General features: G+C 30.9%; 1 protein-coding gene across 1 annotated transcript in view; it reads right to left on the reverse strand.

The window, feature by feature from the left end:
- LOC148273456 (potassium voltage-gated channel protein eag-like) overlaps positions 1–24471 on the reverse strand; it is a gene marked incomplete at its 3' end in the record, with an annotated part of 231435 nt that overhangs the window by 12457 nt on the left and 194507 nt on the right. The window contains 1 exon segment of the mRNA XM_088238688.1: positions 6866–6997. Coding sequence (XP_088094814.1) covers positions 6866–6997 — 132 coding nt within the window.

Genomic DNA, 24471 nt, shown 5'->3' on the forward strand with positions numbered 1-24471 from the left:
ATATATATTATGATAAAATTAAGAATAGTCCAGAAACCGCATACGCACATCAAACAGAAGGCGACTGAACTACTCATAAATGAGTCAGTTTACTTTTTGGCCCATTAGTTTCTTTGTAGAAGTCGCTCAGTATGCAACTCCGAATTTAAATTCAACTATAACATATTGTGCCCTTTTAAAGTGTAGAAATACTGCTAGGATCTTAAAGAAACAGGATGCAATCACATTTCATGAGTAATTAGCAAATAAATATGTATGGAACAAATGCATTACTTAACATTGAATTATTTTTCCATCTGTTAGATTGTCAAATAAACAAAATTGAAATTTTGTTAGTGTTGCCAGGGTAGTAAATTTTTTACCCTACTTTGCTTATCCAATGAGAGAACTAATGAAAATTGGATCTTGGATTAAACACCTTTATCATAGACATTTGACTGACATTATTTTTAAAACGTCAAATATTATTTAACATGAAATAATAATATCCGTTTTATGTAAAATAAAATGTGTTTTACATTTTAAGCGTAAAATTCATTTATTCAATTATTCTTACTTTACTTTACTTATCTACTCTGTTGTGTCAATCAATATTTCTACGTGCACAATAAAATTTTTGAGAAATTAACAGTTTGCTTTTTTTTACCTTACATTTGTGTTATAATTATATTTTTTCCCATCGTGCAACATCACGCGGCGGCATCACAAATGCACGCGGCGAAAGTGAAGCATAGTGGGAGAATTATTGGACACAGTCCGATGTACTCAAATATGATTCTACGCTCCTTCTGGACTATTCTTAATTCTATGTATAATATGCTAACTTTTTTATAAATTTTTTTCAACAATCGAATGCCTAAATACTTCATTAATACTTTGTATCCCGGAGCCGTGTTAACACGTGATAATATAACCATGCGTTTTGTCCCGGTCCCGTGTTTTCACGTGGTTTACCAGCAGTCTATCTTAAAAAGTTCATTTTATTGACATCTAGTGACTTTTATTAGTACATTTTCGCTGCATTTTCTAAAACACGGGACCGGGACACAACGCGTGGTTGTTATAATCACGTGTTTACATGGCTCCGGGATACAAAGCACAAAAAAAGAGTGAGGCCCCGTAGATAGATAGACACAAATTAAAAATAAATGCACACTGAAAATTCATCATATTTTCGTAATTTCAGCATATTTGGTTTTTCTTTTATTTTAATTTTCTTTTTTCTTTCTTTTCTTTTCTTTTCTTTTCTTTTCTTTTCTTTTCTTTTCTTTTCTTTTCTTTTCTTTTCTTTTCTTTTCTTTTATTTTCTTTTCTCTTCTTATTCTTTCACATAACTTTCTCTCCAAAAATATTTTCCCTCTCTGTTGCAACAAATTTGGATAGAAATTCGCTCAAATACATAGATTATCTTAAAGTTTGCCCAAGGGTGAAATTTATTTTCTGATATTCCCTGAAATTCTACTAATCATCGAACACAAAAGCCGTTACAAAATATCAAAGCAGATTCTCTGAAATTCAGCAAATTATTTCATGATCTTCTCTGGCTTTCCTTTTTACGTCCGTTCTCTAGCGACTTATCTCCTTGAAGGATTTTAAGCGCAAAGGAGAATAAAAAGAGACTTTTTACATACTTTAAGGTATTACAATTCTATACTCGTTCTATATATTCGCTCTAAGTCAACTGACAAAGTGAAGAAAAGAAAGAATCCAATAGCAGAGATAAGATAAAAAAAGCACTAATAAATTAAGTCGACATTTTCCATACGCTTTGAGTTAACAGAAAAACCAGACATGTAGTTAGCGTGCTGTTTAAATTGAAAAACGAGGAAATTCAGTGGGTTCATTTATTTCTGAATAGACTTATAACCTAAATAATTTATTATCTGGGGTTTGAACTGTCAGTAGGGTCGCAATGAGTCACATCTTGCTAGAGGGTGTGATTCTATAAAATGCTGCGAACGCCCAGTTGCATTCCACCGGCAACACTACTGACTAGGCCTACTCGTTAGCGTCTACGTCACGCACCCCGGGCAACGGGATCACACTCGTAAGGGTGTGATTACAGCAGATAACGAGAGGATAAATTATTTATATTTATATATTTCAATTTCAGTGGCCATTTTAAACAAGTTGTAAATAATTCACTTTTAGAAAATGGGAATTAAGTTGGCGTAGAGTAGGGTTGGAAATCGAACTTCTGGTTCGTCCGCAACACTAGCCACGAGACCACAAATTGATTTACAATTGAATGTTATAATTTTTACCGTACATTAGAAAACATTTCATATATCCAATTTCCATTTATGTATTATTTATGTTCAAAGCATTTACTTTGTAGTCCAATATTTCAATTATGTTAGTACATATTAGTATTAAATCGCTTACCGACTTTTTATGTCTGCCAGTTTTAAGACGTACCCGTCTCTTCGTCACTCTCTGACACTCACTACACCAACATGTAGTGACATGGACATAAAAAGTGGATTAGTGGTTTTATACTAATATTAACTTACATAAACATAATAATAAATCCGGATTTTTGTGGTAATTGCTGGAAATGACCAAGTAGCAAGAAGCACACGAACGAACTAACCAATGTATCGAAGATCATTAAACTGTAGAGCAAATGATAATGATAAATATTAGTGCTGTTGACGAGTACATTAAGCTTGAGCACAAATCTAATTAGTAAAATTTATTCAAACTGCGGAGCTGCGTAGATTAATGGGGTTAGTTGGGCTGCGTTTGGAAAGCTGAAACACGTTTTCAGAAATAAAGAAATCCCAAATAATCTGAAGGCCAAAATTTACAACTCTCGTGTTCTGCCGGTGGCAACATACGGTCTAGAAATCATGTCACTTACTGCTAGAAGTGTTTTCAAAATTTAGTGCACTCAGCGGTCTATGGAAAGACAAATGCCAGGCGTCTCTTTAAGGGACCAAATAAGGAATGAGGAGATAAGACGCCGTACAAAGGTGACCGATATCGCAGAAAGAGTGGGGAGACAAAAATGGAAGTGGGCGGGTCATGTGAAGAAGTCGATAGGTGGACCCCCAGAATACTAAACTGGAGACCCTACGAAAGTAAAAGGAAAGTAGGGAGACCACAGAGGAGATGGACTGACGAGGTCGTTGAACTCGTGGACCATGGATGGAAACAGAGAGCCGAGGACAAAAAAACATGGAGAAATTCGGAAGAGGCTTTGCAGGAGGGAAAAGCAAAAACAAATTTTATTATTTTTATTATTATTTTTTTTTACTATGTTTTCACTGCATTTATTACTTTGTTTTTATAATTTTTTTTTTTTTTTGCAACGTTTTTTTTACTACATTTTTATTAAGTTTTTACTACATTTTTACTATGTTTTTACTACAATTTTACTATGTTTTTATTACATTTTACTATGTTTTTACTACATTATTTACCATGTTTTTACTCCATTTTTTACTTTGTTTTTCACTTTGTCCTGTATCTTTATAACTGTTTCTATAAATTGATTACTGTTTTTTATATTTTTTGACTGTTTTAGAACGGGGTAAATAACCCTAGTTAGACAGTCAAAGCAACTTTACATAAATTATAATTTTGTGTTTGTAATATAATGATAATAAATAAATAAATGTAAATTATAATTGAAAAAAATTGACAGGGAAATATTTTCATAATTCGAATGCATTTTTAACATTATGGGAAAGGATTATGCATAAAATGAAATCAAAGTGACAATTAACAAAAAAGGTGTTAATAAAATGAAATCAAAGTGACAATTAACAAAAAAGGTGTCAAATATAATAAGCTACCTAGGGGGGACCATTAGGCCTGAAAGTGTTAAGTTACACGAATAATACCTAATATTAACAACTAAACAAAAGTTTTAAAAAAATGTACTCCTTAGGAAAGGGGAAAATTGACGGTGTATAGATGTTCAACTTAAGACGGAAAGGTGAATGTTACACAATGTGTAAAGTGGCCAATTAAACCAGCCAATCACAGGTCATAAGACCTGTAAATGCTTAAACTTCTATATTTTCTTGCTGAATTAAAAATTTAAGAAAACCGTTTTCAAAACAAACCTCCCATCCCAGTGAACCTTATGAAATCGGTGACTAGTTGTTCCAAATTTGTGGATTAAAATCGCAAACAAACCTTTTCGATATGTAGAAATTGTTTGTGTGTTATTTGTATTAGTCGGGGATAGTCATGAAGATTATTCAGAGCATAAGCTGTTCAAAACAACAGTTTATCTCAAAATACTTCCTGCACGTTGTTACCCTATTGAAAAATATTTTCCTTAGCGATATGTCATGTTGAATTTGAATAGACTATAACAAATGGACAGAATAATGCATTATTCATCTGTCGTACGCCGTGGGAAAACGTCTTTAATAACAACTCTACATTTGACGACTACCTGCGTCATATTTTGTATAAGTACAAATATATATATTTAAGCATCATCAGACGTATACAAAAAACACCCAAGACGTTTTCTTTATCCTAACTTTAAAGTGAATTTATTTTTGTTATTCTGTGGTTGTGTTCTGTTCTTTGTCAAAAATACTTTTAAAATATATTCCTCGGCACGGGATTTCATAATGAGGAATACCTTATAACCAAATCGTTTATGTACAAATATTTACCAACATTTATTGAATTAGTAATAATTCTCCAAAATATATATTTTTTACATAGACATGATACAACCCTTCTTTCAGCAGTATGCATCTGATAGTGTTTTGGTTGATAATCCAATTACAGCGTATTTTTCATTAATTCAAATTCATTTTCAACAAATATCAACAGAGTTGGGAACATTTAGGAGAAGGAAATATGAAAGTCTAAGTATGTACAGGGCGTATGTCATTTTCTGGTTTAATTGGCTACTTTACACACTGGGTAACATTTGCCAGTGTGTAAAGTGGACACTTAAACCAGCCAATGACAGCTCTTTAAATGCCTAGACTTCCATATTTCCTTCGCTGAAATGTTTTCCGTCTCTGTTGTTATTTGTGAATCTAAATAACTCCCTAGAGGGTGAAATCTTGTCGTACGAACATTTGGGCAAACTCAAAATATTGTAGATTCATTTTTGATAGACCAAAATAATATTATAAATAAAACAAAATATTTACGACATTAAATCAGGCCAGGATCACTTGAGTAATGACTAAATTTTAGGAAGGGACATTACCTCTCCAATAGCAAGAATATTTGCATCTTAAACATGGTTTCACTAATGTAAGTCGATCTAAACGAATTCAGCTGCCTGACTGCTTTTCAAATCGGCATAACCAGAGACAGGTTGTTTCTGGAAACTGGAAGATAAAACAGTCTGTGCTGACTATGTTGGAGATATTCATTATATCAGAAATATAAAAATTGATCTTTGTAATGGCTGAGTTCTCGATAAAATCTATTATCAGCCTGAAAAAAATATGTGTGAACCCATCCCTTTTAATGAGCAAACTGTTGCTCAACAGCACGCCTAAGAGGAATGCAGTGGGATAGAGCCACAGATAACAAGATTCTCAAAAATTAAAAGGTCTCATTTCCCTCCATTTGGGCGAGAAAGGCCGAACGCCAAAATCCTTCATTTTATCATGTACCTTATGTACAGAGTTTTCCTCTGCGTATCTGTAATATACCGTACCAATTATTAAATTTGACAATTTCTGCTCAGTCAGGCTGAACTACTTGCAATACGAGACGCTCTTAAATGGTTATTAAAAAAACCACCAGAGAAGTGGCTTATTGTAAAAATATTATCAAAATGCCGTTCGGGCCCACAAGCTATAACTAATACTCGGTCGGTAAATCCATTCAGAATAAAATTAAGCATTTAAAATAGGAATCAGAGGAATCATTATTGAAATATGCTGGATAAGAGGACATGCTATTATCGTAGAAAATGAGAGAGCAGATGAATGAGCAAGAGCCACCACTTGTTAAAAAACGGCACTTTTCTTCTCAGAATTCCCCCTTAGCTTTGCCAAGCGCTGTATAAAATGAAATACGCAGCAACGTTGGGAAGATCATTACCGCGGTTCTTCTACAGGTAAAAACTAAAATGTTTTTCCCAACGCTAGCTGGTGCAGCAAACTTCCGTCGTCATCACCAAAGTACTTTCGAAACGACCCAAATCTTTACCGGGCACGGAGCTATGAGAAGTTACCTATAGGTTTAAATTAAGGAATGATGACTATCGTCCATGGGATGATATTTCTTCACAGAGTATCGAACATCTGTTAATTCAGTGCCCATTTTCAGTGTACAACGCCAAAATCTTGAAGCAGAATGCAGAAAAGATGGAATATCCTTAACAGATTTTCACATTGTCATTAAACGATGTTTTCAAGCGCCGTTGTTCTTAGACTTTGCAACAATGGTGAATGGACTCATAGAGGTAATAAACCAAAATCAGTGATCAAATATACCATTTCCCAGATAAACAATTATGTTTTTTTTAAATAGCTTAACCCTGTACATGAAACGCAAGGCTACTAAATACAGGAGTCTATACATTACATACATTTTTTTTAAAGATACGCAGTGCGGAATTTCTGCAATACTCGTATTAACGCTCCAGCAAAAGATAAAATGATCAATTTTCATGTATTGAAATTTATTCAGTTGATATTACTCAAGTCTAGGATATTATAAATATCGGACAGATATTATTTTATCATTTGCTACGTTTCAGATACAGCCATTGAAGTATAGTATATATTACATACATAAAACGTTTTGTCATATACTCGTACATATGGCGTGTCGACCTCGAGGGGTATCGAACCCAGTTATGTGTTTTGATGGAGTTTTTTTTTTTTTTAATGCATATTAATATGTTGTATTCAATTTCACTTACCCCCTTTCGTGTCATCTGTCTCTATCGGCTGTTTGAGAGCGGTGATATCCCTGAACGTGAGAAGAAACAGGACGACAAGATCCCTCTCGTTCTTTATTGGTGCAATTTGGAGTAGTAGCCATAATGGTGTCTCTGTTTTCCCACAAAAATAATGATTAGTACAAAAACAGTATTTTTAGATACAAAAAGGTAAAATAAAAAAAAAATTCCCGTTCAATAAATAATAAGAAAAAATAAAAGAAAAATGTTGAATTAATTTGACTTTAAAAATTGGGATCATTATAGAATTTTAATTAAGCATCTTTGAAAAAGTTAATGGTACTGTTTTTTTTCTGGACTTTTATGTCATGCGCTTTGGAAAAAAAACACACTTCATAACACCATTATAATTAGATGTAAAATGTTTTATAAAAAATAATCGGAATGTTTAAAATATTTTAAAAGAACTGCCTAAAATATTATCAAGTATAAAATAAGCAACAGTTTATAAAAAAACTTAATATATTAAACACACGATTAAGAAGGTTTGATTTAATTTTCATTGTATATATTAAATTCTCTTAAAACAGTATCTGAATTTCAAATCCTTCGTAATGTATCGTTAGCTGATTAAGATTACGAAGGACAAATATCGTTAATTATATATCATCTGGCGATAATAATTAGTGTGTAAATACATGTCGCCTATAATTTAGAAATCAATTTGACTGATGAATTCCGAATTATTTGTCTTGAATAGAAAATGTCGAACTGAATCCAAAATAAAATGAGTTTCAACCGAAAAAGTGAAAACAATACTTATTTGAATCAAATAAATAATATCAAAAGAGTATTAAATAAATACGATTTGTCACACCAATCAAATCTTGATATAATTATTTAATATAATTCACCGTTGCTTATTTTGAACTTTATAATTTTATACATACTTTATTTACAGTTTCAGTTGTAAATTGTCATAAAAAAATTCTGAAACATCGTTTATTTTAAGAAAATTTAAATTAAAATTGCATTTAAAATCTAAAAATGTGCAATTATATTACGTGTCGTTTATTATGTTCTTTTTACATGAATTCTTTAGTAAAAAAAACAAAGAATAATGCTCGATGGTGTGAACTATTTGTAACAATACAAAGAAATTATGTAGCTCACATTCATTTGAGTACATTAAAATTTTTCTACTGTTACTCGTTTTTGATGGATTCTCTATGAAAATAGTTTTTATCAACAAAAGTGTATTTTGATTGACAGTTTGAATGTTTGAAGAATTCGTATTTACTGTCAAGACAAGTTAAATGTTTTAATAATCAATTAATAAACAAACACGAATACTAGTTAATTTTCAAACAAAAAATGCATGATAGTTAAAAGATGGCTTCATCATTCATTGATGAATTGATCAAAAAACAGTTAACACTATTCTTTTATTTTTTACTCGTATTTTTGTTCATTAATAAATTATAATGTTATTAATGTATATATGTACATGGAGGTGCTTGAGTGTGAAATGGTGTAACTTAAGTTCTATTTCAATTTTTCAAATAGTTTAGTTAGGTACGTTAAATTAAAAATACATTTTTTATGTGTTATTTTTTTACATAGCAGGTTTATTTAAGTAAAAAATTAAATATTTCATTATGGAATAATATTACCGTCTTTATTTTAATTTTAAATTACTTAAATAAATCTAAAATTATGATTTAAGAGGGGTATTTTGTTGAGATGTTTTTAAATCGGTTTGTTTTCTATGACCCATTTAAACTTTTTATAATTAAACATATACCTAAATAATGATTTATTTGTAAAAACTAGTTTATAAGAGTTAAATGTTTCACTGGCTGATATTATATTCTCGAATTTAACGCAGCATTTTGAATTTCAAGCACTTTCTAGCGTGAAATCTTTTTTAGTGAATAATGAAAAAACTACGAATATTAAAAGCTATCATAGTCTTTAATTATAGAAGCAGACAATTAATATGAACAACCATCATACCTTATCTCAAATTACTTACATTATAAATAATTAAAATAGTAATTAGAAATCAATACCACCACAAAAGCTTTTGAAGAACTTGTAAAAATTATGATTTAATAGATCGAAAGTTAAAAATTATTTAAATTAAATTTATAATTATCGTTTTAAATCCATCTTTTTAACAACTTTTATTGTTTAACTTTTTTAACATTATAGTCGCATACTTTATTTATAAATTTATTGAGAACTTTGACAATAAATAATATGTTACGTTTAATTTGACATTTTTTATTTACACATGTTTTGGGATCACAAAAATCTAAACATTGAACAGATATGTTTACGACTAACACCAAACATCGATAGCACATTGACATATTTATATCGCAACAAAAATATTTTTTGAAATGGACATATTAATTTGAAGGGATTTGTCACTTCAGATTTAATTCGCCGTATGAATTAAAAAAAGATGCATTCGAGCAATAAAATTTTACAAATCTCTTCAAAATATTAAGTAACTGCTCTATGAGCCAAAAAATACAAGAGTCAAAGTAATATCATATGTACTCTCATGTCAAAAAGGTGTAAATTTATGTGTTTATTTGATTTTACTATTTACCTACTACGGAAAAAATTTCTTAACGCCAGCCCCTAACTAATTATTGCTTCAAATATTGACAATAGTAATCACATATTTTTGGCATTTTTGTGGTGTTATATATGTTTAATCATGTGAATATTTAATTGAATCAACGACATTGCGTTCTCGCTTTTCTCGTAAAAATCTTTTGACGTAAAAAAAAGGGGTTTAAAAAGTTTCATGGGATAAATAGCATATGTATTACTCATAAATATCCTTTTCTATTTTATGAATTTCATAGTTTATTTAGATGATACATATTACAGTGCTTTTTAATTATTTTTTTCTATATGCTTTTTTTCTTCCACATAATTCGTAATTAGCATGCTATGGACAGTTTTAACGATCACTGTAGTCCAGTAACGTTTATTAAAAAAATGTTACTTGTACCAAGTATCAATTTCTATAAATATTAGTTTGAAGTTGTGAACAAAGGTACAGTTTTGGATTGATTCGCCAATTTAAGATTACAGAGTATTGATCTTAACTTAGCAATTATTTTAGCAAATAACAAACATTTTCTTTTTGTTCTGTTGAGATTGAACTTATTTTTATTCTTAGGAGTCAGTGCTATGCAAGCTCCTGACGTCACTGCAACCTGTGAAGATCTACTGTTACGGGTCCCCGAGCCTAGGTCTGTAAAGAGCCTGGCTACTGTGTGGAAGGCAAGAGATTACATTTTGTTGAATCTCCCCTTCCAAGCCCAGATCCGAAAAGTATCGAGTTATTAGGCAGATAAAGAGTTCTTTGACTTCCTCAGGTTTATCCAGTGGTCCTCCAAGGATGAAGCTCCTTTTGTGATGTAAAACATCACATTCACATCACGTGTTTCCTCACCTGCACTGCAGAACACTAGAAGTACATCTAGAAGTTTCGGAAAGGTTCTTTCTAGCAAGGTGTTTGTTCAATCTGCAGTGGCCTGTAAAGGCTCTAGTGATAACCCTTCCTTAATTTCAGCTGAGCTTCATTAGGTCAAAGGCAAAACTTTGCGAGTACCCTGTGTACCGAGTGAGATTGTACTAAATGAGTACTTAATTTAACTAATCTCAGCTAATTATCACTATTTAGTTGTGGCTGGCTACGAGTAAAATAACAAAACACGAGCCTTTATAAAAAATAAGCTTTTGTAAAATATTTTTCAATCACGGAAAATTAAAAAACGTGCCGCGTAACTCCTCATAGGTAAAAATTAAGATTGAATGATAAATCGTACTTTACTTACCATTCAACATTTTTAAATCTTATCGGAATATAACTAATCATTTCAAAGCACGTTAGTATTTATTTTGAACATGACGAGGACTAATAAATCATTCGTTCGTATGCTTTATAAATAATAATATGACAAGGGTAAAATGTATTTTTTAACAGGCAAATCACACTGTGTTTTAATGTAATGCTTGACCTAATTTACGAATACCTACCCTCCCAGAGTTCCGTTTCTTTTATTATCGTCCTAAAATACTTTTACTGTTCTTTCGAAGCATTCATTTTATTTATTAATAAGAATATTCGTGCGTCCATTTGCATTGTGTGACGTACTAAAAACTTAATTCATCCAAATTTTGCTTAAAATAATTAATTACTTTTTACCGCATTTAACAACAAGGCTTTATCAACGTATTATTTTAAATGATCGTAGAACGCAAATCTAAACATTGATGAAAAACTTAAATTTCTTCGACAGGGTACGCTGGATATGTCCAACAAATTCCGCTAAATGTTTTTTTTTTAACATTCATCCTATGTTTTAAATACCTAAGCGGATTGATTCATAGCAACTGTTTTGCAAGGCAAGGATATGTGAAACCTGTGTCCATCCTATAATGATAACATAGAATCCAGTGTCAATACTCTCAGAATCAAAAGCCTCCCTCAAACCAGCGAAATGAAGATACTCAGAAACATAGCTGGCAAAATCTTTCATGAGAGGATATGAAACACAAAGATTAAAAGGATATACGAAGTCGAGGATATTGTAAAGTGGAAGCCGCAGAGAAGAAAGTTCTGGAATGAGTATGTGATCTGAATGACAGAATCAAGTGCCGTATGAACAGCAAGGGATAGTTCACAAAAAAGAAGCAGATTTCAACGATGAGCTCCAAACAGATGGAAGGACAACTGGTGGTCTTTCTCTCACGAGGGAACTTGATTCAGAGAATAAAAGGCCAACAGGCCTTAAACAAGTGGAAAAAGAAGAATAATAAATTATTGTAAAGCTGAAAGAATTTAGTCACACCAGTTAGATTCATAAAGCTTCACCTCGTTTTTTTCGTAAAAACGAAAAAATAGAAGCGATATTGAAAAAACAAAAATGGGTTCAAACATGAACATTATAAATGTTAATATGTGCAACCGATGACAGCTCATTAACTCTTTTAGCCCCGGTGTTGATTAAAATATGAACGATATTTAAGATTTATTTACTCCTCTCGCACCAGCCGAAATAAAAAATACAGCGAGTTTATTTTATAATTACTGGTATCTCTTCTTAAGTCACTAGTCGGCATTACACAGAATAGTTTGTTTTTTAACAAATTACCACAGGGATGGAGAATTCTTTAAATACGGGAATATAGAAGTATTGGCATTTACAGGCCTTGTAACCTATCATTGGCTAGTTTAAGTGGCCTTTTTACGCACTGTGTAACATTCACCATTTTTCCCATATTTGAATATCCGTATTTCTTCAATTCTTTCATTTCTTGATTTTAGTGAAGTTCGTTTTTTAATTTTGGAAGCTAACTTTTGGCTTATTTGTTTGTTTTGAAAAGAGTTCCAGTTGTTTTTTTTAATGATATCTAAGCCAAGTTTTCAATATAGTTTACTCAAACTTATTTAATAAAATAAACATACATCGTAAGATGTTACATGAACTTTTCCGCATCAGTTTAAGGCTGTAGTCAGGAAAAACGCAAGAAGAATCATACGATTTTGCCATTTTAGTACGAATATTTTTTTAAAACCGCGTTATAATAATTAAAAAACAAACATCAATCAGTAAAAAAAAAAAAGATATTTCAGTAAAAAAATAGACTAAAGGTTTATATAACTAAAATATTATTTCTTTCCGACCGGCAGAGTACGCCATTACAAATTTCGACTTAACGTTGGTATCTCGATTTTTATATAAATACTAAGTATTGAACTCTAATATTAAAAAAAAAATGTTTAAAGATAATAGATCAGAAATTAAATTGCAGAAGTAAAATCTTAATTTTTTGTTCTTGAAAAGAAATACAAACATTTTAAATCACATAAATTTCTGTCACATTTTCCTTTATCTGCCGGTCGAAAAATAATAAAAAAATGTTGTAGGAAGCGTTTAAGTATATTTTTTAATAGAAATACATTTAAAAGGTTTTTTTATCTTATTTATGTTTTTTAAAATAATATTACTGTATTTTTCCAATATTAAAGTTAAATAAATAAATACGTTGGCTGGGTCAGTCCAGTAATAAAAAAAAATGAATTTAGAAAATAAAAAATTTTGATCATTTTATACATTTCATATCACGAAATTCGCTTCTTCGAACGCATATTTTATATCGTTTGGGAATCAAATCTGGGACCTCAAACATTGTAGGCAAAAGGTCTAATCGACTGTGAGGCTAAATATCCATTCAGGGTTTTTACTTAAGAGAACTAATCTTGAACACTTTCCAGGAATCTGAATACATGGAAAACTATAAACTTCATTTTATCCAGACACGGGAAAAGCATTGAAAAAGCGGGATAAATTTATTCACGTGAATTTTGACAACTTTATTCGAAAAAGTAGGATTTTCTTATTTTACAAAAGCATTTAATCATATTTTACTGCAGTTTTACTTAAACCTTTATAATATACGACTCGTGTTGCAAGGAGAACAACATGTTTTTTCTCTCCTATGGCTGGTTATGTAATGGAAATGGAACCATTGACGATGTGTTTTGTAAAAGGGCAATTCTGGGAATTTCCGACAGAAAGTCCATTTCAATACACAATTCCACAAAAACGACTCCCGAGGGACTTATTTAGAGGAGATCGGGTAACTGTTTGACTTTCCGTGGAAATTTGTCGAAATTTTGTAAAAAACCAGTAAAGTTTAGACATGTTTTTTTAATAGGGAAATATCTCATACTACGAATACTGATAAAAATTTATGAAATATATTTATAAAATTTCATTGTGTTTTCAAAATCAATATGGATATTATAGAAAAACGTTTTCATATATAACTTTGAAAAAGAAATTATAATACAATATATGTCCCTAGAAAACCGCTTCATGTTTGGTATTGATAATTGTAAGGTCAAGATTTGAGGCGATGTTCTATAAAAATTTAAACGGTAACAAACAAAGGTCAAAATTAACATGAATCCTGCCGTATTAGAGGCGTGGCCAATTCAACGTACAAATGTGTGTTTTATTCATAAAATCGTGTTGTCACGATAAACTGATTAAACTGGTATGTCCACACCCTGACTCTGCTTATGTGGGATATTATTATTCACATGTACTGTAAACCTATATAATTTTCAGATTTTTATACATATAAAACTTAAAACTTAATTTAATTCATAATTTTATTTAAAACTCTTGAAAAATCACTCGTCAATTGTTCGTTTGAAAGTCCGTTTTTTCAATTCGTTTACAATAAATAAATAAACTTAGTTTCTGAAAATGTTCATTTTGTTTTTTATGTAAAGTTTCTTTGTCCTCGGCATAGCTTATTGCACTTATTATATTAAAAGCTCTAAAAAGATCCATAAAAGTAATTTAATTACAAGCTCAGAATTTGATTTCAAAGCTCTATTTTGGATGAATTTGTATATTATTTTAGCACCGAAATTTGCCCTAAACAAACACATCTGAAACACTCGTAAAATATCCGCAATTTTATGACAAACCAACACTGGGGAGGGGTCAAAACAACAAACGGTGGTGAAAACAAACTCATATCATGTACCAGATGGTACAGAAAAACAAATTGCATATTCCAATATGTATTATAATACACCCGTTTTTGAAAATGATGGGAACATTGTTTTTTAAGCATATTTCAAATTAATATGGTGTGTGCCTTCAAATCAAAAAAAAATTGTACCTTCAGTAAGTTCTAATGTTCAATAACCTTACATTAATAATATAGTAAAAACAAAGTTTTTTTCCGGCCAGGTAGTGGAATACCCACTACCCAACAGTGCAATAGCCATATCACCATTACAATGTATAAAATATCAGAAAAGAGAAGATAAAGAATTTCATAATTTATAAAAAATACACTAGATATATAGGGTTTAAAGATAATAAATGTAAAAAAAATCACAAAAAAAATTACTTAGGGTAAACCAGGGTATTGTCAGCACCCCTTCTGGTAATTGGCACTCTCTTATTCAAACTAAAAAAACATCGTTAGTAATTTTAGTATTGAAAACGGAGTACTTAAATTTATCGAGTTTCATTATATTCTTGAATACTGACCACAATAATTAATCGTAGTTATTATTTTGGTATTCCCATTTTAAACCATCTGTCCATGTGCTCTCCTAAAACTTACGAAAAATTGAGAGTTTCTTTGGTTTTTTTTAAGGATAGAACTGTTTTGAACTTTGATTTTCAGCACGGTTAGTTCAAAATTCAACTGTATAATGTTTACCAGTGATTGAATACATGTTTATAAAGCTAGTTTTGTATCAACTGTGATTATTTTACCAAGAAATTATCATTTTCACTAGGTGCCAACTAAACAAAGAAAAAATGTACAAAATCAGAGATTGGCACCGTGCCAATAACTAACACGGTGTAGTGTTATTTGTTAATATTTTAATTATCGGCACAGGCCAATCAGTATTTTACAAGCATAATTGATATTTTGTTTGTTTATTATTTGCGGCAAAGAAAGTTGATAATTTTTGCATTTAGAATAAAAAGGATTGGATTTTATATAAAAAGAAATACTCCGAAGAAGATTTTTTTTGAAGAAGAAAGAGCGTCGCTATCTTCATATGATTCAGATTGAATTATTCACGTCTTTTATTTTTTCTTTATACACGGAAGTTTTAAAGGTGGCGATAACTGAGAAAATTGCTGTGCCAAATAATAACTAGAGGTGCCAATAAATGGCGGAAATAGTACATTTGCAATCATTATTATTTATTTTTAAAAATTTAAGGATCCTCTGAATATCAATTAAAAGTTTAAAATCAACTCACATTTGTTGTACTAAAAAAAAAAACGTTTTCATTAAAATGGTTATTAATTTTTAAATAAATATTGACTCAATCAATACGCTTAAAGTGCCAATCATTGGTAGTTTTACCCTATTTATAAAAAAATTGAAATGTTCGTGACATAACGTTTTCAAAACAGGCTAGTGTTCCCACTAACATAAACGAAATATTTATATTTACTTGGTTCACGGACAGGTACTAACACATTAACATAGGGTTATTAAACATCAAACTAATATCACTGTAACTTTAAAGTATTTTTTTCTTTCCCGACATAAAAAAAAATTATACGCCTCCACTCAATTGCGAGTGGTTTTGATCCCAATAATTAAAACAGAATTTTTACTTAGACTAACGAATACGAAAGTCTAGACTAATGCGAAAATACTTTTTTCTCTATTATTATTATTCATTTTTTTTAAGGAATATGCGAGTCTAGATTTATGACAACGCGTCTTTTTTTAAATGTTTAGATTTATGACAAGGGTTATGACAGCATTTAATCCTTGACAGTATGAATAATCACTTTATACTTCCGTCATCATTCCCTTTTCGCACGGTGCATAGGCTGCGGCGTTGGTATATCAACAAAAGCGTATCTTGATGATTTTTTGTTATATGAAGGTAATATGATCAGTCTTATGCTTCAGGTCCCAGTTCAGGGAAATATTTTAATTAAAAAAAATATTTAAAAATGCTTTCTTATGATTTACCCAAATATTTCATTTTGAAGGCCATTTTCAACAAGTTGTAAATAACTCACTATTAGAAAATGGAATCGAGTTGGGGTATAGTGGGATTCGAACCACTTTTGGTTCGTGAGTCCGAGACACTAGCCACAGAACCACAACCAGACTTTGCAGTATAAATGTTTCGAACCTGGGTCTTCAAACATCTAGATTATCTCCATTCTACATAGATTTATCTCCACTCAACATCATTCTTCAGATGATTACACGTGTCTAGGGCCCTGGCTCTATATAACACATAGAACCGTATTCTTCATTCGCCCGGACATAAAATTGTCAAAAGTAATTAAAAAATATTTCAAATATTTTTGGCATCATGAAATTCACGTCAAAATAAGCCGAAATGTGGTTAATGTACCTGAAAAGGTCCGCTTACTCAACCGACGATGAGTCCTGAAATCATCCCTTCTGTAATTCCCGTGGGCGCCTCTTACAGCGGAATTCATTAAAGTATTCCTCGCAGAAGGAATAAGGTCGACATCATGTACTCACTCGTGTTGGCGAACATCGAGGATCAGTAGTACTCAACCGGGGGCCGCGGACTCTGGGGTCCACAGGTCCGTTTGGGAGCGATTCGTCATATTAAAGCGTACAAATGTAAAAATTTGCTTAACTTTTAACACCGCGACTCGTTAAAATAACACGTTTGTTTGTTGTGTTACCAACAAGCTCGAGTGGCCAACATTTTCAATAAAATTGTTTGTTTTACAAGCGGTTTGTTGTATAAAATATTGAATGTGAACCAGTAGTGAACCACTACTGTATAGTAACAATTTTTTTAATGTTGATAAAAACTAACCGTGGATCTCAACAACCGTAAAAAGTAAGAAAATAATACTCTTTGTTAAGAAAATGTGAACAAAATCAGAAAAGTGTTCTATTTCATTAACTCTTAATGAGTATTTATGACTTTTTCAACTCCATGAACGTTATAAAATATATATATAAAATTTCCTCTGTACGTGTGATGTGTACTCCTCCTAAACGGCTTTACGTGCAGTTTTCAGAGAAATATAGATCTTTGGGTTGTGTGTGTTCGTAGAGATTAAAATCTTCAATCGAATATGTGAAAAATAAGTTGGGAGCATAAATGTTTTATTCATCGATCTACCAGGGTTGCATTTGCAAAAAAATGGAAAGATATTGTTTTTTTGTTTATAAAAAAAGTTTGTTTTTGTATGTTTACAAACAGCATTTGTTTTTTGTAGATCTCAATCAGATTCTTTCGTTAAGTTCCTTTTAATTTCTACCCATTTATTTCTTTTTATCGGATTTTTGGTAACACTAAAATAATATTGGCAGCCTCCGTGGTGTAGTAATTAAGACGATTGAATTCCGCTCGGAAGGTTCCCGGTTCGATTCCCGGTGAGAACACAAAAATAAAAATGTGATTTTTCTCAAGCCTGGGTGTTCTGTGATGTAATTTACCACTGTAATTGGGCCTCCTGGCCTGTTGTGATGCAAAAAAATAAAATAATAATAATTATTATAATAATAATAATAATTACTATAAAAATAATGAGTATTAAATGCAGTAAATTTTTAAAAATCGTATTCCTACATAAGTACACCCCTTTGTTGGTGAGATGACTGGAGTTTGACGTTTGCAAAATGAATGCCATAGTTGAAAAAATATTTATTTTATGTTTTGAAATTCAACTATAAACAAGTACCTAGGTACCAACTAATCAATGAAAAGTATTATTCCAAGCATATAGCAGGCAAGCCAACGTTTGAGCAGGACAACGTCTGTCGGCTCCACTAATAAAATATATATTTTTTAATAACTGTAATCATTTTAAGTGAGTAACAAGATAATACAAAAATGTATTTTTTAATCCGAAGCGGGCAAACTTTGGATAACACATTCTCACCCGGACATGTTTTTAAAATAAATTAGAGACTCATTATGCAGATAAGGAAGATCGTAATAAGAAAGTTTTAATGTTTTTATTTGTAATTAGACCGTCAAACTAGGTTCAAAATAGTTTCTATTAAAAAATATGTATATTTAGTATCGTATGATGGCGCCATGAAGTTTTGTCATTTTGAAATTACTTCGCCTATGACGTCACAGGTTCTCTACGAAGAGTTGTTCTGAGTGGTGGGTCAGCTTTCCGGCAATCGGTAATGTATCGCAACACTCTGTCATTGGTTGATTTTGGAGAACTAGTGACATCGTTTAAAGTTTTTATCAAAATCATTTCCATAAATTTTTGCACACATTTTTGAAAAACTTCGCCGTACAATTGAATGCTCTAATTTTTACCACGCACAAGAAAGCATTTGTTATATGAAATTTTCCGTTACACTGAACATCATAATTTGTAAGATTTAGCGCAAAAGTGCTTTTAAATTTATAACGAAATAAGAATAAACAAAAATATTCATTAAGATCCTTAAGAAAACCATATTTTGTTAGAAATAATATTTTTTTTTACAACTTTCAGTTGAATTATTATTTTAAAACCTGTTTTAACTAAAAAAAATTAACGTAGAATACAGTTTTTGTTGCTTAATGTTTACAAAAGTTTAATTTTTTTAGTGAGATATATACGCTTTTGATGGTTTAGAGTAAATGTTGAGAATTCTGTGTAAGTCTTTTTATGAGTATTTACAGTCGATGGTATAAAGTATTAAAAATTCATTTAAAAAAAAATGTGACCCACCTCTAGGAGTGCCTGCACAGTCCAAAAACAAATATATCTGTTAGTCAAGTAGATCTTACATCTTGCATAACAGAAACAACACATTTCACGTCTTATTAAAAAAATCTAATTTTAAAAACATTTTCAGATCTGGTATATTAAAATACCATTTGTCTGTTTATTTCCAATGGTTGTAATTTTGTTAATATAACGTGAATTTAATACGCAAATAAGACTACGCTACATATTCGATTCGGTTTGAATGATATTTTATTTGTCAAAATAATGATTATTTGGTGTACAAATGAGGAAGGAATGTCATCGAATAATCAAAATTATATATATATCCGAAAATTACCCAATTGAGTAATGTGGATTTTTAAACTGCTTTTTATCAGTCATCTAGCAATATACTTCAAATTTTCATTCCTCAAGTACACGATTTAATTAATTCATAATTAAATTATTTCTTTAATTGATGACATTATAAAGTTCACCAACGGTATTCTTAATATAACGTTAGACTAAAGGAATGAAAGATATATTGTAAAAGCTTTATTAAAGGGTAAGAAATACGATATTATTTTACAATAGTTAGCATAAAGGACGTGTTTTAACTACGTTTTAGGTATAGCGATACTTGAAGTAGGAATGTTAGATATATAATGTAATAAAAGGCAAACTCAATTCTCAAGACTTATACAAACCGTCTACAGAAATATCTGTTTAGTCGCGTGCCGTAGCATCAGGAAGAAGAAAATACCAGAACATTAAAACAATTTTGAACCTTAAAGACTAAACTTAAAAATCAAAACACATTTTTAAGGATAGATATGAGCAAAATAATTGCGCGTAATGAAGAAAATTTAGAATCACTTCATGCATATAAAGTATTGCAAGTAAAAAACTATGAAAAAAAGTCATCAAACTTTATGTCTTATAGAAAAAACTAAACCTTCGTCTCGACACAATATAAATATCAGCACAATAATTCTTCCATTCAAAAAAGCGTCAATGACAACAAGCAATGTTTAAAATGTTTATTTTAATAAATTTGTGTTACTCTCTAATAATTATTTGTGTGAAATATCGATATTATTCGTAACATGAAATGTTTTTCAAATAAAAAATGTTCACGTAACAAAGATTAATGAAAGAAGATATTTAAATATAATTTAAGTACTTTTGGATTATTTTATTATATTATTTTACGCCTCCTATATGGGTTTCTATTACTCCAACTCTTGAAACACATAAAATCAACCGAAAAATAAAAAGCCGCGGTCTTATAAAACATCCAGTAATGCTATAGTTTTCCACTTAAAAAAATTCTTCTGGGACTCAAAGAGTAAAAAGTATAATTTTTACTGGTTATTTCATTTTCGCGCACTACAAAGCAGCCAATCAAATAATTGCAAAGTGCATACGTACCTTTGTGTTCTTTTTTCAAAATTTAACGGGTAGCATTATACGTAGGTAAGAAGTAGCACACGAGCGAGATAGAAAGAGAAAGAGAGAGAGAAACAGCAGTCAATCGCCATGCGTGGGAGCGAGATACAGAGGTGTAAGGTGTCTAAAATACTCTTCAAATTGCGCTGTTTTTCAGTATAATGAGTTCAAAATATGTTTTAAAGTTGTTAGTTGGCTGAAGCTTGTCAAAAACAAATTTGTTTTCAAATTAATCACTGCAACATTGAACACTTAGAAGTCGATGTAAGCTTTTAAAAATCAGCAATCTCCAAATAACGTGTACATGTAACGTGGGAGTACCCAAAATAAACCGGACAAAATTGTGGTGGGCGTACTTTTTGTAGTACCGGGTTACTGATAAGATTATGTAGAACAACCTTTCATCAGTCAGAATCTAAAGTTTCGTTGCTGGAAAAAGCTCCGTTTGGCTGCTGTATTTTTTTTTGTGATCTCTATGCGGCCGAGAAATTTTGCTTCCTGCTCGGGAAAACTATCAAAAAACTCTTGAAATGTTAACAACGGCCTACAAACATGATGCTATGACGAAAACCTAAATATTTGAGTTGTTTTCCTGATTTAAAAGAGGTGAAATGTCAATTGATGACGAACCCCGCTCTGGACGGCCTTCGGCAGCCAAAAATCACATAAAAAATTCTCAAATTATCATTTTTAACTGAAGATAGACCACAAAATAAATTTTGAGGCTATCTGAAGTGACTTGAAGTTTATGAAAGAGAATTTTAAGTGAAGATTTGGAGATACCAAAAATTATTGCCGAATTTGCTTTCACACAGCTCTCTTGCGCGTCGACTTTTGTCCAAAAAAAGTACAACTGCAGTGCCCTACCCAATCTAACCAACTGCAACATCTTTTATTATTTTGAGTAAAAATACATGAAGGTAAAGCGTTTTACCGTCGTTGCTGAGGTTCAGACAAAAACGACGGAGGCGCTGTCAAGCATCACGGAAAACAAAATTTAAAATATTTCCCGTAATGTAATAAAACAAAAAAATGTCATCTCCAATCGAGAGAACTTTAACGGTTTTTGAAGGGCAAAAAACCAGTAATTAAATACATTTTTTTTATTGGTTCGGTTTCTTTTGGGTACTTCTTGTATATCAAATTAAAAATGGTAAATGCGTTTGTTCCGATTTTGTACATGTTCGATAAAAAAAATAATAATACAATAACATGTTTTATAATTACAATTGATGGATTTTGTATTTATGTTGATGCTTAAATGATTCATCACTATCGTCATTCCATGTCCGATCCCTAGTTGGAGCGTACAGTGTTCTCAAAGAGCCTCCAAAAATCTGTCAGATGCCAGTTCCTGGGAATCCTCCTGGTTCGTCAAATTTTCGACCCATAATTCTGACATGCATTGCCGAACAAATCAGTAGCGGACGTCCAGGTTGTCGAGAACCTGACGCCTTGTAAAGTAGTCAAGTGGCTCTGAGGGGGCATCAGGAACTAGTGATTAAGCTTAAAAATTGGATATTTTTTACACAATAATATGTGTATATGTAATTTAGAACCAGTCAACAATCAAATCAGAATAATTGACTATTTAAAAAAATTTAAAATTTAAAAGAAATGGAGACTGCCAATTTGATTTTTTTTTTTGTTTTTCTTCAATATCATGGCCCTTCATTCAAACTTAAATAAATTTCAGCATTAGCTGGACCATTTAAATGCTTACATGTAAGATACGTTTTAGAGGAAAGATGTTCTAAGAGTAAAATACTACGATGGCAAATCACCTTGAAAAAATCTGGGACCTTATTTGCAGTAGATTTAAGCTCACAAGGATGTGATTAAAGCAATTCAAAAACAAAATTTGGCTTTGAAATGTATTGGAAATGCACAATTGTGTACAGAAAAAATGCGCAGAAAATCCAAACTACAAGAGTAAAAATAATTTATTAATTAATACATTTGATTATACAGTTTTCAAAGTCTACAAAAATGGTTTTCTAAATATAAATTAGGAAAGGTAATTTTATTTTCTGTTTCACAAATTGACAACACACTGTGAACAATTAATACATCTAAAATTATTTTAATATTATATATTTTAAAGTGTTTCATGGCTTCTATTTATCACACATTTAAATACAAATAAGTCAACACACTCAAAACAAAAAAAGGATTGGAAAAACATGTGAACTATTTAAGACAAAACACAAAGCTCATTTAATTTTTGCAGACATTTTGTATTAAGTTGAATGTTATTGTTTTTTAAAACACAGGTGTTTTTATGATATTTATTAAAGATACAATATACAACATAAAAGAGAAATAATACTAAGTACCTACTTAATACAAATTTAATTAGTTATTTGCTGTCGATTTCAAGGTACGAGTATAAATACTTTTCAGAATGTCTAAATATTTTAAACTGCTGGATTTCATTTATCGGGTAATTTAGAGGATTTAATATTTTCAACAGAGCTGAAAAAGTTTTTAAAAGTATAACATGAATGTCTGATAACTTTTAAATGGCAGAATGGCGATTGTTACGTATTTATTAATAATATGATCTCTAAATTAGCAAATCTATTGAAATACCTTTACAATATTTAAATTTTTACAAGAGTTAAGAAATATGTTGATAAAATTATTTTAAAAATTCTTACATAACATTGGTTTCCTCTTTTATAAACATTTATATTTTTTAATTATAACAAATTTTTTATATTATTTTGCAGTTTGCCAAGATTTATACTGTATTATTTCTTGTTTTTGTTGTAATTTGTATAATTTTTTTTCGTTCAATAGAGTTAAGATATCTATTAATATTTATCGATAAATTATAATATACACAACAAATACCAAAGACAATACGATATCTATAAATTATTATTTAATTAAAATATAGTATGCATAACATGTAGTTTTAAAAAATGACAGTGTTATATAGAAAACATTTAAAGATTAATGACTGTTTTAGATTGAATTTAGGTTTAGAAGAAAAAGTTTATTTATTTATGAAACTGTTAAGTGTTTAGAATACTCGTATTCATATCACCCGTTTAATTTTTTTAATCACTCAATTTAAAACACAAACAAAAAAACAACGTGGGTTTATAATATATCTTAATTTATTTGGACGTGTAATGTTTGTACCAGAAACATAAAGAGCGGTAGTTTTTGCAATTTCCCCCTTCCAAAAATACATTAGAGTTGGAGAAAATATTTCAAATGTCACCCTTAATAAAAAACATGAAAAACGATCTCGTATGTGCGTGGGAAAACGTGGTAAGGTTGGTTATGTGGTATTTGAAACACATTTCAACAGCGCCTGAAATTCAGATTTGGTTTTCAGATAACATCCCTATACCTACGATTCAATGTAATCCTGATTTACGCCAATGAAATCAGCTGTAAAATACATATGTTATCGTTTATTCATGAGTATAGGCATATGAAATAAACATAATTATAGGTAACAATATTAACGTAGCCTCCGCGGTGTAGGGGTTAAGACTCTTGACTCACATAAGCAATGTTCCGGGTTAGATTTCCGGTAAGAACACACAAATTAAATGTGATTTTTCTCAAGCCTGGGTGTTCTCAGCTGCTATTCACCACTGTAATTGGACCTCCTGGCCTGTTATGGGGCAATGAAATATTTTAAAAGGACAAAAGCAACCTCTTCTGTCTCTTGCTAGAGCATATGGGGCATGCTCGACGGATGCACTCCCGGTTCTAACGGGCTCGTCTCCGTTGGATCTGGAGATGCAGTGAGGTTTTGTGAATTACCACTTAAAAAGAAAGTCTTCTTCTATCACTGATGGCGTCCGTCTACTCCCAACTGAAAGAATATCTCTATCGAATGTTTTAAAAAAGGCTCTAAATGCTCTCGTTGCTGCTTGGCAATCGCGATGGAAACCTTTTTTT

The sequence above is a fragment of the Micrasema longulum genome, unplaced genomic scaffold (assembly GCF_059751315.1).
Source record: "Micrasema longulum isolate JH-2025_06_02 unplaced genomic scaffold, ASM5975131v1 h1tg001946l, whole genome shotgun sequence".
Lineage (NCBI taxonomy): Eukaryota > Metazoa > Arthropoda > Insecta > Trichoptera > Brachycentridae > Micrasema > Micrasema longulum.